Source organism: Callorhinchus milii, unplaced genomic scaffold, assembly GCF_018977255.1.
Source record: "Callorhinchus milii isolate IMCB2004 unplaced genomic scaffold, IMCB_Cmil_1.0 Scaffold2, whole genome shotgun sequence".
Classification (NCBI taxonomy): domain Eukaryota; kingdom Metazoa; phylum Chordata; class Chondrichthyes; order Chimaeriformes; family Callorhinchidae; genus Callorhinchus; species Callorhinchus milii.
The window spans coordinates 37,344,824-37,360,474 of NW_024704743.1; the positions used below are offsets into that span (position 1 = coordinate 37,344,824).

Consider the following 15,651-nt stretch of genomic DNA (forward strand, 5'->3'; position numbering starts at 1 on the left):
AAGTTTGGGTCACTGGGATACAGGATGAACTAAAACCAATTAAAGATCACACTAACAATGGGGCTATTGTTCTCTCTGGACTGCCCTTTAAAGAAATGAGCATCACATTTATTGGTTTCCAGTAATCGCACTAGATGGATACCATCAAACTTTAGATTTAAAAATAAAAGCAGTAAAGCACAATGAAACATACAAATTTAATATATACATCTAAAGCAAGGTAACTTTTTATTAAAATTGGTTGGCTGGACATCATACAGTGATTACTGTGTCACATTTACTGCTGGCGCTTGAAATATTGGCATTTATTACATGGAAACATTAACATTTGCAAGAATGTATACAACATGTAAAAATGAATTCAATGTAGAAGTTCAACTCTTCTACATACATTGTCTAAAATGTACCTGTGCATTGTTTGCACAGAATGCTCATCAGATTTCAAATTATCAGTACAGATTTGATGTGCCAAATGGCCCATTTCCACACTAACACTCGATAATTCTATGAGTTTTTTTTCCCAAAAATTAAGTGTCAATAATTTGAAACACCTTTTTTTCACCATGATATTGATTACTTCTACGGATATTTTCCCAAATTGAAAGTCCGATTGTCTCAACTATCCATTGCGTCTCCCCCACATCAATTTCTAACCCTGAGAGAAGCATCCACTCCATTTTATTCTCTCAAAATGTTTGGGAACCCTGCTCTTGAGATCACAGATCAGTTAGAAAGATTTCTTAAAGGCAGTCACATTTTACATTTATGTAGTGATTTTTCTTCCCGTGGAAATGTATATTTTACACTGACTAGTCTCTCAAAATAGTATAACCGAGATAAATGTGGAATAATTATTCAGCATTCAAAGTTAGTATAATAACAACTACTAATTGTTAGTCCCATGTAAATAAATAGCAGATAGACTAATATTTCTATGGCAAAAACATTTTTGGGGAGGAGAAAAAGACAGAACATTTATTTTTCACTCAGTTTGTCCATTTGTATTACTGAGTAACTAGTTTCTAAATGAATTGTAGATTATACACTTTAGATACTGAATTTCAAGCATCTGTTAAGTCACCTTCGCCATGTATTAAGCAGTGTTCGACTTTCCAACATAATCCTATAATGATTTATATTGAATACATCTTTTAATACTATTCACACAATTACAGTATACCAATCCATTATTGCTATTGAGCCACACTATAAAGGTAAATGTAGAACAAAGTTATCAAATAGGCTGTTTATGCCCCCCCCCAAAAAAAATAAAATCCCATGGGTTGACAAACCCAGTATAACCCTCAAAACCATTAGAACATTAAGGTATCTTCAATCATGCTGATCTATTCTCCATTAAGAATGGATACCATTCAGCCAGACTGTATTCAAGAGGTGTAATTGAATAAACAGTTTATATTGTTGTGCACGTAATCACAATTGCAGGATTCCAAGCATTTCCTTTTCAAACATGCCTACAGCAGTACTTCAGTGCGAGTTGAATGGCTGTAGACAGTACCACCAAATTACTAAATGCAATTTTTGTGGGAATGTGCATCAATCAATCAGCACAAATAATTCAAATCTTGATCTCACTCTGGCTGCTCACTCCAAAAATCCTAATACATTGCTGTTTGATAACTGGTAATCAGTGAAGCCTGTCTTTTCTCTCCCATTCTACATTGAGCAGAATACATTTTGAACAAATTCAAGCTCCCACTGCACCAACTTTGAAGCTGTATTTCTATTCTTTCTTCTCATCCCATTTACGATCACTTGTCTTAAATTGTTTCCATCCAACTGAATCATCCCAACGTGACAATGGGAGTGAATAACTTGTGTGCACATTAATTTCAAATATGTATTGTAATTTCTCACCAGAACTGAAATGTACCACTACCTTTTCCAAAGGCATGTTATGGCTGTTTGTAAGCCTCATTTATGAAAGTACCAGATTTGTTTCCATAGCAACAATATTTTTGTGATGTCACCCACAAAACTGATAAACTACTACTCTTTCTACGTAAGAGAAATATGATTGCATCTGTTCAGTAATGATATGTTTGAAAAATTACAGGACCACTCATACTCAAGACTACAAAGCCAGTTGATACAATAATAGAATTTGTATTTTTAGTCTCACTCCAACGTAAGAAGTGCCCCAGTTCTATAATTTTGTATTTTCAGTCTAACAATAGCATAGAGGATATGCAGTACTTTGAAAACTGCTCGACTTTGTACAGGTAAGTAAAGGTTACTAAGAATTGTAAAGAATTCCTTCATAAATATGATTACAGATATCAAAAAAATCACTATTTACAGTCAATTTAATTCAGCATTCCTCCTCTTAAGCAATAAGTGCAAATCATTGGTACCCCACACAGCAAGCTCTCAATCTTGATCAACCTGGGGAGGCACTGTACAAAAGGAAAAGCGGAGGCTGAATTTTTCCATCCTGTGAGTCTTGTAGCCAGTGAAACGTAGATCTGTGTCAACTTTCATGGACAGAAACTCCAACCAAAGTACATATTACCAATGATTTAGCCATACAGGTAAACTAAATATTTAAAAAATGAAAAACAAAATACACAATGCCACCTATTTTGAACTCCAGGCCCTTCAGTAAAGTGTGAATTTAAAAATAAAATCAGAAAATGTGTAGTCTTAAAAATATCTAATTTTTGGTTATTTTCCAGAGTCCACAAAAGGAATGCTTCTTTAAAGCATGGTTTTAAAATCACCCCAATTATTTAATAATTATTTTTTCCCCCGCCACGACTTCTTCATGTACACGGCTAATGCCAAACATGGAATACAAGCCATGGAACCGGCCACCATTAATCCAATTACGACCAATGCGTAGACAGGGTACTCATCTTTTTCTGTTTTTCCCTGTAAAACAAAGTTACAGTGTTGGATTGATTGTCTACTTCACTTGCAGTTCAAACATGAATAGATACAATGCATGTCACTTTTATTCACAAGACTCAGGAGAGGCTAGAGAAGCTAGGATTATTCTCCTTGGAGCAGAGAAGGTTAAGAGGAGACTTAATGGAAGTTTTCAAAATTATAAGGGGATTTGATAGGGTGAACAAGGAGGAACTATTTCCACTGGCAAGTCGGTTGGTAACTCGAGGACACAGATTTAAAATAATTGTTAAAAGGAACAGAGGGGAGGTGAAGAGAAATGTTTTCACACAGCGAGTTGTTCAGATCTGGAATGCATTGCCTGAAAGGGTGGTGGAAACCGATTCGATAACTTTTAAGAGAGGTAGATAATTATTTGGGGAGGACAAGTTTACTGGGCTAGGTTTTTTCAAAGAGCTGGCACAGACACGAATGGCCTCCTTCTGTGCTGTATAATTCTATGAAGACAGATTACAGGTTAGCATGCTCAATGTTCTCACACCAAATGTGCAATAATCAGAATTTTTAATCACATGAAGCTAAATTTCAATTTTACACAGGATTTGATTGCTCATTTAGAATGTGTCAACTCCCAAAGAAATGCATCCAAGACCCTAGGAACATCTTGGATATAGTTATTGAAGAGGAAGATTTACACCTCTGATCCTCACTCTTGCATTCAATTTGATCTGTCCATTGGGCTAGTGGGACCCAACTGTGGTTTAGTAAGACGTAGCCTGGGGTCAGAATAATCAGAATAAGCCACCCCAACTCATGCTTAAAACCATGGGGTTTGTGCAATCCAGAGAACAAAATTGACTTAATATTTTAAGTGAAAAGTAAAAGGAACAGGAACCTAGAGCATCTTTAAAGCTTTAAAACTAGGTTTGTGCTTATCCTGTAAACTTACCTAAAACCCCATGAAAAACCAACAGCCTCAACACAATGATGTATACATAACTGACCTAGAAGTGAAGAATACCCTGTCCCCTAGAAGGACCATTTTTAAAAATAAGTTAAAAAGTGTATAGCTGCAAGTGGTTGAGAGTTCCCACTTCAATTATTCATCTTCTCAGTTGCAGTGATATAAAAACTCTAGCTTTAGTGTGTGGAGTCTCCATGTCACAATCAGAACACACTAGCAGTACAGTAGCCACAAGCAGCAGGTTTTATACACAAGCTGTATTTACACAATATGTATGTAGCCAAATTTACTATTAATCAGTTTGATGCATTTAAATGATCACAACGCCAGAAGAAAGGAGTGGTTTCCGTATTCAGCTTGAAAGGTTGCTCAACAAATTGTGTAAATTAGTTGCTAAATGTTGTTTGTAGTAGAGTTGTAGCATTTTCCATTTTATGTATATCAACAATTTAGGAAATTCTAGAACTAGTTATTTCCACATTTGCCACTGTTAATAAAACTAGTCCTAACTTTACTACAGAGCTGTGTACCCGAGGATCACATCAGAAGTCACAGTGTTTAGAGCAGACAGAGTCAGCCCTGCACAACTGAGCAGGATCCAGCCAGTGCTAGAAGCTACGCTATACCAAACAGACTATACGATCACCCTGGGCTTCAGTATTCAATATCCAGGATGGAGCGGCCCATCAAAAAACCGAATGAAGCATTTGTTACATTAGCAGCAAATGACCTATATGGAAAAGGTTCATTAGTATTGGGCTGCTCACTGAGAAAACACAAAACTACAAGGCAGCTGGTGGTTCTCATCACCCCCCAAGTCTCCCAAACTGTGAGGACTGTGCTAGGGAGAATCTTTGATGAAGTTCTATTAGTGGATGTACTGAAAAGCCAAGATTCAAGTAAGTTAATCCTNAAAAAAACACCTGAACTCAGTCTCATGCTTGCAAAATTGTATTGTTGGGATCTTACCCGCTATTCGAAATGTGTATTCATGGATGCAGACACAATGGCACTAATGAACATTGATGAACTTTTTGAATGGGAGGAATTGTCTGCAGTAGCAGATGACATTTGTTCTGACTGTTTCAACACAGGAGTGTTTGTTTTTAAGCCTTCCACAGATACACATAAGGCACTTTTAAAGTTTGCCATGGAGAAGGGGAGCTTTGATAATGGGAATCAAGGTTTGCTGAACAGCTTCTTCAGCAATTGGGCAAAAGTAGACATTTCTAAGCACTTGCCCTTCACTTACAACTTAAATTGCAATTCAGTTCATTTTTCAACTTTGAAACCACAAGCAGCTGCTGCCAAAGTAATTCACTTTCTTGGCAAGACCAAACCATGGAACTATTCTTATGACCCAAATACAAAACTTGTGAAAGATCATGATTTATCGGTTACTCATCCTGAATATGTATACATGTGGTGGGATAACTTCACATCATCAGTCTTGCCAATGCTAACAGAACATGGTGTTGAAGAGGCAACCAGTTCCACAAAAGAGGAAAAGATTACTGAGGCTTTAACACGGCTTTCCATCATTCCACCTACAGTGACTGCCTCCTCAGAGGAACGTCGCCAGAGGTGGGAACAGGGTCAAGTTGATTTCATGGGAGCCGACTCTTTCCAGAATATCCAGAAGAAACTGGATGCTTACTTGAATTAAAGGTTCAATTGAATTCTTAAAACCCAAATTCCAAGTGTGATTACAGAGGAGCTATTTAGATTGAAGCTCAGGGTTTGTAAATGACTGGTTTGTAACTTGTTTAGTGCTCTCGTTTGAAATACATGTCACATGATATTTGTAGCTTTGTAATGAGAATCTGACAGAGACTAAGGTCATTATTCTCAACCTATATTGAAGTGCATTTCCTCGTGGAGCTTAAAGAGGCTCTGACTTCCTCAACCTCTCTCAAACTTATTGAACTACTGCACATTCAGTTCGATCCTCAGTTGCCCTCATTCTCCCAAATTCAGCCTAACCAAGACTGTTTCCTTTCACTACTGCCATGTTGGTCATCTTCAACCCAACCTCAACACCAAATCCTTTGTGGAGTCCTGTAGCTCAGTGGTTAGAGCACTCGCTTTGCAAGTGAGAGACCTGAGTTCAATTCCAGGCAGAGCGAAACCTTGGGCAAGTTTCCTGACTCCACACAGAGCCTAATAATAATCCCTCCAAAACCCAAAACAATAATAAATTGTTCATTTTCAATCTACGTCTGTTTGTGGGACATTGCTGTGCGCAATTGGCTGCCGCGTTCGCCCACAAATATACAGTCAATTCACTTTACAGTGTGTTCTGTGAAGCGCTTTGGGACGTCCTCCCAACGTGAAAAGCGCTGTATCAAATGCAAGGATTATTATTATTATTGTTATTATTATTAAATGTTTCTGAAACCCTCATCCATGCTTTCGTCACCTCATCGTGATTTGTCAAATGCACTCAACTGGTGTCTCCAGTTCCACCGACCACAAGGTCCAGCTAATAATTTGTAGCTACATCTTATCCTATACCAAACACTACACACCCATCACCCCAATACTTACCAGGGTCCCATCACTGGGCTAAACAGTAATTTCAGTATTTTTTTTACAGGTGTTAAAGTTAAGGGTAATCGACATCCTAGCCCTCACTGAAACCTGGATCACTCCAGGCAGCACCTTCCCCGATAGAGGCCATGCCACTTGGCTACAACTTCCATCATACCCCATGACCTAACTGCTGTGGTGGCGGTGTGGCTCTCATCTCCCCGCTCGGCCTATCCCCTTAGTCCCCTGGAACCTTCACCTCCTTTGAGCACCTTACCCTTCATCACCCCTCCAATGTTTCCCTCAAAATTCTCCTTATCTATCACCTCCCCCCACCTTCATCCCCAACATCTCCACCCTCCTATCTTCCTTCTCTCTCTGTTTCAAACACCTCCTCACCCGAGGCAACTTCAACCTTCACTTCACCCCCTCCTGCTCTACCTTGCTGACTTCTCCCTTATCTCTTCCCTCAACCTCTCTTTCCACATCACCACCCACGTTTGCAGTCACCCCCTCGACCTGGTGATCACTCGGGGCCTCGCAGTCTCGGCATCAACAAAGCGATCTCGGACCATCACTTCATCTCCCTTAACTCCTCAATGCCTCTCCCCACCACCACCCAACCCATCTCCATCTCCTACTGCCACTGGAAAAATATCTCCACCCCCCCCACCCTCTCAGTTGCCTTGGGAGTCCTCCGCAATGACGTATCCTCCTCAGTCACTCTTCTCCACAACTCCCTCTTCTCCACTCTCAATTCCCTCACTCCCCTCTCTTCCCGAACCTTCTCCTATTCAAGTAAGTTACCATGGTACACTAGCACCCCCCCTCCCTTAAAGCACAGGTGCTTGCTGCTGAATGCACCTGACTTACATCAAACTTAACAGATCTGGCTGGACCTTATCAAATCTTACCGCTCCGCCCTCATCTCGCTAAATCATCGTTCTACTCCAAGACAATCTTGGAAGCAAAGGACAACCCCAGGCTCCTCTTCTCTATCACAAACCGGCTCCTCCACCCACACTCTCACGCCTCACTCAATCTCACCTCAAATGCCAACTGTGAGGCGATGCTGGATTTCTGCGAATCCAAAGTCGAGGGGATTTGCTCAGCTGCCTCTGGCCTTCCGCCTGTTATACCCTCTCCATCTCCCCCTCCCAACACGGCCCCTACTCCCTCCACACCTTCGAACCTGCCTCTCACTCCTCTCACCACCACCACCTGCATGAAACTGACCACCTGCTCCCTCGATCCCATCCTTATCCTCCTTCCTACCTCCTAGCTCCACCTCCTTGCCCCTCTACTCGGAGACATCATAAACTTCTCCCTATCCACTGGTACTGTTCCCACCCCATTACAAACAGCGTTCATCACTCCTACCCTTAAAAAAACCCTCCCAGGACCCACCTCTATTCTGAAACTACTATTCCATCTCAAACTTCCCTTTCTTCTCCAAGGTCCTGGAACGAGTAATTGCTTCGCATTTTCGCACCTTCCTCTCCCGCCACTCCCTTTGTGAACCCCTCCAATCAGGTTTCCGTGCCACCCACAGCACAAAAACAGCCCTGGTCAAAGTGACAAATGACATTCTGTCCATCTGTGACCAGGGTTCCCTCTGCCTCCTTGACCACTCTGCTGTCTTCAACCCCGTCGAGCACTCTATCCTCATCCACCGCCTCTCTTCTCACCTGTATACGAACGACACCCAACTCTACCTCTCTGCCTCCACCCTGGATTCCAGGACCATTGTTGTCCTGACAGAATGTCTGTCAGACATCAAGTCCTGGATGAGAGCTAACTTTCTTCAGTTGAACATCAACAAGACCGAGGCTCTCCTAATTGTCTCCCGTCAGCGCCTCCTCACCTCAGGCGCTAATAGCATCACCATCCATGGATGCACACTCCACCTTGCTAAGCCAGTCCGGAACCTTGGGGTCTTGTTTGACCCTCAACTACCCTTTCAACCCCACATCTGTGCCATGACCTGCTCTGCCATCCCCCACCTACGCAATTTCACCCAGCTCCGCCACTGTCTCACTCTGCAGCACTCTGAAACCCCTCATACACGCCTTCATTACGTTGAGACTCTATGCAAACTCCTTGCTTGTCGGCCTCCCCCCATACAACAACAAAATTACATTCATAGAGCACCTTTCGCATTGGGAGAACGTCCCAAGGCGCTAGACAGTCAGGGGTGAGGACCCGAGCATGGGGGAGGGGTGGCGTAGGGGTGAGGGAAGGCAGAGAGGTGGGAGGGCCACTGAAGGCACGATCGAAAAGGAGGGTCTTGAGACTGGCCTTGAAGGAGGCAATGGAGGAAGCGATGCGAAGGGACTGTGGGATGGAATTCCAGAGTGTGGAGCAGCAAGGTTGAAAGCTCGGCCACCGATTGTAGGGAGGGAGACATGGAGCAGGCCGGAGTCCACTGAATGGAGGGAGCGGGCAAGTTGGTAGTGAGTCAGCATGTCAGAGAGATAAGAGGGGGCAAGGTCGTGGATGGCCTTGAAAGCGAGGATGAGGATCTTGAATTTGATCCTGAGGGATGGGGGGGGGGGCAGTGGAGTCGGGCGAGGGTGGGAGTGATGGGGTCACGGAGCCTGGTGCGTGAGAGTATACAAGCTGCAGAGCTTTGGATGATCTGCAACTTGTGAAGGGAAGAGTTGGGAAGGCCGATGAGGAGTGCATTTCCATAATCGAGCCTTGATGCGACGAATGAGTGGGTGAGGGTTTCGGCAGCCTGAGGGGTGAGGCAGTGGCAGAGTCTGGGCAATGTTGCGGAGGTGGTGGTAGGCAGTGCCGGTCATGGTGTGGATGTGGGGGAGAAAGGACAGTTCGGGGTCAACCGAAAAACCCAGGTTCCTGACTGGCTCAGTGAGGTTGAGTGTGCAGCTGTGGAGGCTGATGCTGCCAGCGCCTGAGGTGCGGAGGCGTTGGCGCGAGTCAATCAGGAGGGTCTCAGTCTTGCTGACGTTCAGTTGGAGAAAGTTGTCCCTCATCCAGGACTTGATGTCGGACAGGCAGTCGGTCAAGACGCCAGTAGTCCTGGAGTTGAAGGTGGAGGCAGAGAGATAGCGTTGGGTGTTATCCGCATACATGTGGAAATTTACCCCATATCTGTGGATAATGTCACCAAGCATGTAGAGGGTGAAGAGGAGGGGACCAAGGACAGAGCCCTGAGGAATCCCGAACAAGACAGCACGGGGGCTGGAGGAGAAGTTGTATGCAGAGACGAAGTGGAGGCGGTGTGAAAGGTAGGACCTGAACCTGTTAAGGACAAAACCTTGAAAGCTGAGGTGGGAGGAGAGGTGGTGGAGGAGGATAGCCATAGGCTGCAGATCATCTAGAACTCTGCAGCCCGTGTCCTCTCCTGCACCAGGCTCCGTGACCCTATCACCCCCATCCTCTCCCGACTCCACTGGCTTCCCATCACACAGAGGATACAGTTCCAAGATCACCTTCAAAGCCCTCCATGGTCTTGCTCCCCCCTACCTCTGCAACCTTCTAACCCCCTATCATCCTGCTCGCCCCCTCTGCTCAGCAGGCTCCGGCTTGCTTCACATCCCCTGCCTTGCTCACCACACTATTGGTGGACAGACTTCTCCCATCCTCTGGAACGCCATCCTTCAGTCCCTCCGCCTCGCCCCCTCCCTCGCCACCTTCAAGACCCACCTCAATACCTTCCTCTTTGACCATGCTTTCGATCTCCCTGCTTCCCCTTCGCCCTCCACCCTTCCCGATCCCAACCCCCAGCTCGGGTCCGAAACTCTTGTACAGTGCCTTGGGATGTCCTCCCGATGTAAAAGGCGCTGTACAAATGTAATTCTATTGTTGTTGGAAATAATGTTGACCCTTCAGTACATAGAAACCTTGTACTTTTCGCCTCAGATAAAAATAAAAAGTCACAAGCATATGGGCAATTAGAATTAACTCAGTGAATAAGTGTACACTGCAAATAAAGCCAGTATGAGTTTGTCTGAGTGAGGTTTAATAGGCCCCAGTACTCCCAAGTTAACTATTAATGTATACAATTTTTAAACATTAAGTTTGCAGCTGGGCCACTAGGTGGCAAATTCTATTTCAGAAAAAGGTAAGCAAATTGAGAGTAGGGATCCAGTTCTTATTATCATTTGCTGGATCAGTCTGTGTGGGAACTGAAGTAGGTTACTAACGGTGCTAATATTTTACATTAATTACTACAGCTTGTAGAGTCTAATAAATTTCCCATAATCTCTAAAGGACTGAAATACTAAGAATTGTGGGCAGGTCAAGCTCAAGATATTGTCCATTGAAATTAATGTACTGTTGATATTTAGTCTTAATTCAGAGTTCAATACCATTACATCTCCATTTAATCTTCTGGTTTGTAAGATTGTAAGTGCTCACTTCAATTATTGATGTTCTGCATCATAGAAAGAAATCAACATAGCAGGAATTCCCGTTGAAGAGGATCAACCGACCAAAGAACAATCACTTGGCTTTAATTTAGCAGCATAAGTGATTTTCCCTGCTCGGCATCAAACTATGCCATTATTTAGATGCAACACTGCGTCAAGTGTGCCATGTAAATGCAAGTTCTTGTTGGTCCTTTTGTCTTACCAGCCATACCATTCTGCCATATATCTTAATACTTTAAATCTTATTATGCCATCATTAACACTATTACTAGCTGCAGTCAGGGTGTGAGTTTCTTTACTAATTGTATGGGATATAAACATGCTCTCCAATTCTAATTTGCTAAAAGAAACATGTCCATAAAGCTCTAAGTGACTGGCAGGAGCTAGAATACTACAATTGGCCTTAATACTCCACGGTAGGGAGTGGGGAAGAGTAGTATGTACGGTTCCTGCTCCAGACTGCTGTCGAAAGACCATTGTTAAAAATAATACGTGTAGGCACCCAAGGACGGATTCACGTTCATTCGCACACAAAATGTAATTAGATTAGCTTAAGTGAAAATGTGGAGGTCAATGAGCAGGCAATTTCAATGAAGAGCATTTTGCAGTTTATGGTACCTCAACAAGCTACTTTAGGCATACAAATGCAAAATTGCAATTAATCCAGCAAGTGTGGAATTTAGAGTGAAGATATCAACGGAACAGAAGATTTACTGGTAATTAGTTACCAAGCAATGTTAAAAATTTTCCTCAGGAAATGTGTGGCAGCACAAAGATGACCTCTCTGTATGTATAGTTGTAATCTTCAATTCTATTCCTAGACATATTCTTCTAGGTCTTTAATTATCTTAGGACAACATCAACCATTTTAGATGAGCATCTATTTATGACGACTATATGAAAATAATTCCTTTTGATCTCCAATCTTGTTGGGATTCATTACATTTTATACTCGTCTCCTTCAGCAGGGTCTCCTCGGAACTGAACTAAATCCAAGGTGACATACTGGCTCTGGAGTTTTAGAACAGTCAATCCTTTATGGTTCATGAGCCAAGGGAAGTCTACAGTATTCTAAACCAGTGATAGTGACAGGGTTCGTCAGCAGGACTTGAGGGACAAACCGGGCAGAAGGGCAGGGATTCTTGCCACTGGGCTTCTATTAACAGTCCAAGCCAAAGCCCTAAGCAACCTGGTTCCAAGCAGATCTTTCTCTCTCCCCCCCTCCCCCTCCAGTAAACAGTTGAGCTAATTTGCAACAAACTGGAGAATCTAATACAATCTAAATTTATAATGCATTTTCATGTTGGGATAATGTCCTAGGGGGGCAATTAGATGACTGAACACTAATCATTGCCTGGCTCCATAGCTTGATATCTCAGCAAATACTATATTACAAGTCTCTCATCTATTACAGCTTCAAAGAGGAGTCCTGCAGCTCAGTGGTTAGAGCACTCGCTTTCCAAGTGAGAGACCTGAGTTCAATTCCAGGCATGGCGAAACCTTGGGCAAGTTTCCTTATTCCACACGCCTAATAATAATCCCTCCAAAACAAAAAACAATAATAAATTGGTCATTTTCAATCTACGACTGTTTGTGGGACATTGCTGTGCGCAATTGGCTGCCGCGTTCGCCCACAAATATAGTCAATTCACTTTACAGTGTGTTCTGTGAAGCGCTTTGGGATGCCCGCCCGACGTGAAAAGTGCTATATCAAATGCAAGGATTATTATTAAAGACAGGCATACCTCTCTTTGAAGAGTTCATGAGTGGATCATGCTACACTTGAAAAATATTTATAGAATAAACTGACCAACCAAATGATTAAATCAACCACGAAACATTCACGGAGGATAAGTGAATGAATTAATAGAAGCATAGATTTAGGATTGGCTTGATCATTCTAAACCTCTGGCTTATGGTGATTAACTCTGATCCCTACAGTCAATGCACTAGACATGCTATTTTAAAAAGCCAACATTTGAAGAGTTATTGCGGTACTGAGCTCTTCACTTAGTTCTTAAAGTTCTTAGTTCTTCACTAAGTCTCTTGGAGCAAGTGGCAGATTCAAATCGTTGGCTAGAGTTTTAGGTAGCCTTAAGAGTAGTAGAGTGATTTTATTTAGAAGAAATATTATTCAGAGAATAGGATAGCCTTGTGCTATAATTTGTAGGAAGGTCCCAGTCTCCCTTTGATACCCAAATAAATATTTCATAACCAAAAGTTATTAAGGTACAGAAATATGTTAACAATTGCATTTATATTGCACCTTTCACATCAAGAGGACATCCCACGTGAAATTATTAAATTATGTGGCCAGTAAGGGTTTGAGAGAACCATTGAGGAAAGACTAGAAATTCTGAGAATTAGAGAACAGTCTTCTATTTCCATCTCCAGAAATGGTTTATCTTGGGACGTCACAATAGCCTAAACTAAATGTTTTTGCTATTTGGTGTGGTAGTTAGCCATAGAAGTAAGGAAAACCCCAAGTTTGCTGTTTTCAGCCAAGGCAACAGCTTGAGGCATATAATTTATCATGTAGGCTCAGGAAGGAGGTAAAACAAATCAGCCAAGATTTCTGCTTCCGATTGCAAATGCATCACCATATCACTATTTATTCTGCTTTAATAATTATATTAAATAAGTCTAAATAAATATAGCTAAGCAAGCTCTGATTTATACATACCTCAACTGAATTCCATGTGCTGTATGTTAATGTTCCAGACATAATGTAATCCACTACGTAAAATATCAGTAGACCCACAATTAACACTGGGCTTACGAAAGTCCAGGTAATCACCCAGTACCAGTTTGGCTTGTGTCCTATCATCATTTCAATATCATTCCGGAATCTGTAAAAAAAAAAAACAGTTTATAATTAGTTACCATTCTAACAGCACATAATGCAAATACTTAAAATCTCAATTGTAATCATTTACAGAATGAAGCATATTGGGGAACCAAGGCTTAGGGATCCCAGAGTGTACGTGGCATTCCATTGCCAGTCATGTCAGCTTCAAAAAACAACTCAGCCCCAAAGGGAATACTTCTCCAAGGAGAATAAGTCCTGAGTTGGTCAGAATGAAGAGGTCTCAATGCCTGGTTTGGCATCATACCATAATGGGTGACAATTTTAGTAATGCTAAATTAGCTTATTAAACCCCTGAATTATATCAGGACACACTATCTCCACATAACATTCAGTTGGAAATAAAATTGATGTACTCTGGCTCTTATGCTTTTATTCGAATTCAAGATCCTCATCCTCACCTACAAGGCCATTCACGGCCTTGCTCCCTCCTGCCTCTCTGATCTACTATACCCCTACTTGCCTGCCCGTACCCTCCGTTCCTCTGGCTCCGGTCTGCTCCACATCCCCCGCCCCAACCGCCCTACCATCGGTGGCCGGGCCTTCAGCCTCTCAGTCCCGAGGCTCTGGAACTCCATCCCCAGTGCCTTCGCCGCTTCCTCCCTTTCCTCCTTCAAGGCCGGTCTCCAGACCTTTCTCTTTGACCGTGCCTTCAGCTCCCCTCTCGACTCTCTACCCCCTCCTCGCTCGCTCCCTTCCCTCCCCTCACCCTGACCATTTCCCCCCTGCTCGGGTCCTGACCCAACTGCACAGCGCCTTGGGACGTCCTCCCGACGTGAAAGGCGCTCTATAAATGGAATCTTCTTGTTGATATTAATCGTCTGCATTGGAATGGGACACTTGTCATCTGTCCAGAGTGGTTTTGCAAATGAGCAAATAGTTGGGAAGTAAAATATTGCTCTATTATGGGTGTACACAAAATCAAAAAGTACAGTTAATTCTAATTTGACCGCTCAAATAAGGTCAGTAAAATGGAGTACAAATTCTATGAACAAGTTTGAAGTGGTCGATTAATTTCCTGAATTAGGAGTAATTTGGCCTGCACTGGAACTCATTTAGATGAGTTAAAAATAAAAACTGCATATTATTATAACATAATAATCCTCGCATTTGATATATCGCCTTATCACGTCTTCAAGATGTCTCGAAGAGCTTCACAGAATATACTGCAAAGTGAATTGACTGTATATTTTGTGGGCGAAACGTGGCAGCCAATTGCGCTCAGCAGTGTCCCACAAACAGTCTTGGATTACTTGACTTTTTAAAAAAAAAAAAGGGGATTATAACCCCTGGAAAAGCAATCTACCAATTGACTAACAACCGGGTTCTTACTTACTGCTAGGTAAACAGAAGTGTGTGGAGTAAGGAAACTTGCCCAATGTTTCACTTTGCACAGGAATTAAACCCAGGTCCTCTTGCTTATTAGGCGAATGCTCTAACCACTAAGCCACAGGACTCCACATATTATCTGGACAGTGAAGTTTGGAAAGAAATCTGAAGGAAAAGTGGTACTCTTTCTTTAATGGTAATGAAACAGAGCAACATAAGAGTTAATGTGGGAGTAATCTCTGGAGATTTTCTCCCGATTTATACTAAATTGTGAAAAATTCACAATTGTTCTGCTCAGAACAATCAATGGCTGTTCCACCTCAAAATGACTCATGCACAAGAGCCAAACTTGGCACCACTTCAAGTAAGCACTAAAGGCAAACACTGCTTTTTGAATTAGTTCACCGTGGGAGGGTCTGAACTTGAAATTGACACCTTGCCAAAAAGTGTCTACATTGGTTTTGAAATAGAGGCTGTATTTTTCCATGGTTTAACTTTGTTGCATAGTCTCAAACAGACAGTTCCAGAAATGTATGGGAAAACAGTGCTGTACTTAACTTCCATTCTATTGTAAAGATTGATAAATAAAAATTGGAAGATAAAAGTTCATAATAAGAAAGGAAGTAGGCATTTAATCCAATTTACAAAATCAATCAGGGAGAAAAATCTATTTATAACCCAAGATCTTCTCTGTGGAATGG

The 15,651-nt window shown here is 42.2% G+C and overlaps 2 protein-coding genes across 8 annotated transcripts in view; one reads left to right on the top strand and one right to left on the bottom strand.

The window, feature by feature from the left end:
* Positions 1–205: 205 nt before the first annotated feature.
* LOC103183932 (sodium- and chloride-dependent transporter XTRP3A) overlaps positions 206–15,651 on the bottom strand; it is a 62,210-nt gene continuing 46,764 nt past the window's right edge. For all 7 annotated transcript variants that reach the window (XM_042346801.1, XM_042346800.1, XM_042346796.1 and 4 more), the window contains 2 exons: positions 13,439–13,604; positions 206–2,892 (listed from right to left, as the gene is read on the bottom strand). In XM_042346801.1, the coding sequence (XP_042202735.1) occupies positions 2,758–2,892; positions 13,439–13,604 (301 nt within the window). In that variant the 3' untranslated portion in view covers positions 206–2,757. The remainder of the gene's footprint in view (positions 2,893–13,438; positions 13,605–15,651) is intronic.
* LOC103183931 (glycogenin-1-like) lies at positions 4,367–5,498 on the top strand. Its single transcript, XM_042331914.1, has one exon. The coding sequence runs from the start codon at positions 4,506–4,508 to the stop codon at positions 5,496–5,498; it is 993 nt and encodes a 330-aa protein (XP_042187848.1). The 5' UTR covers positions 4,367–4,505.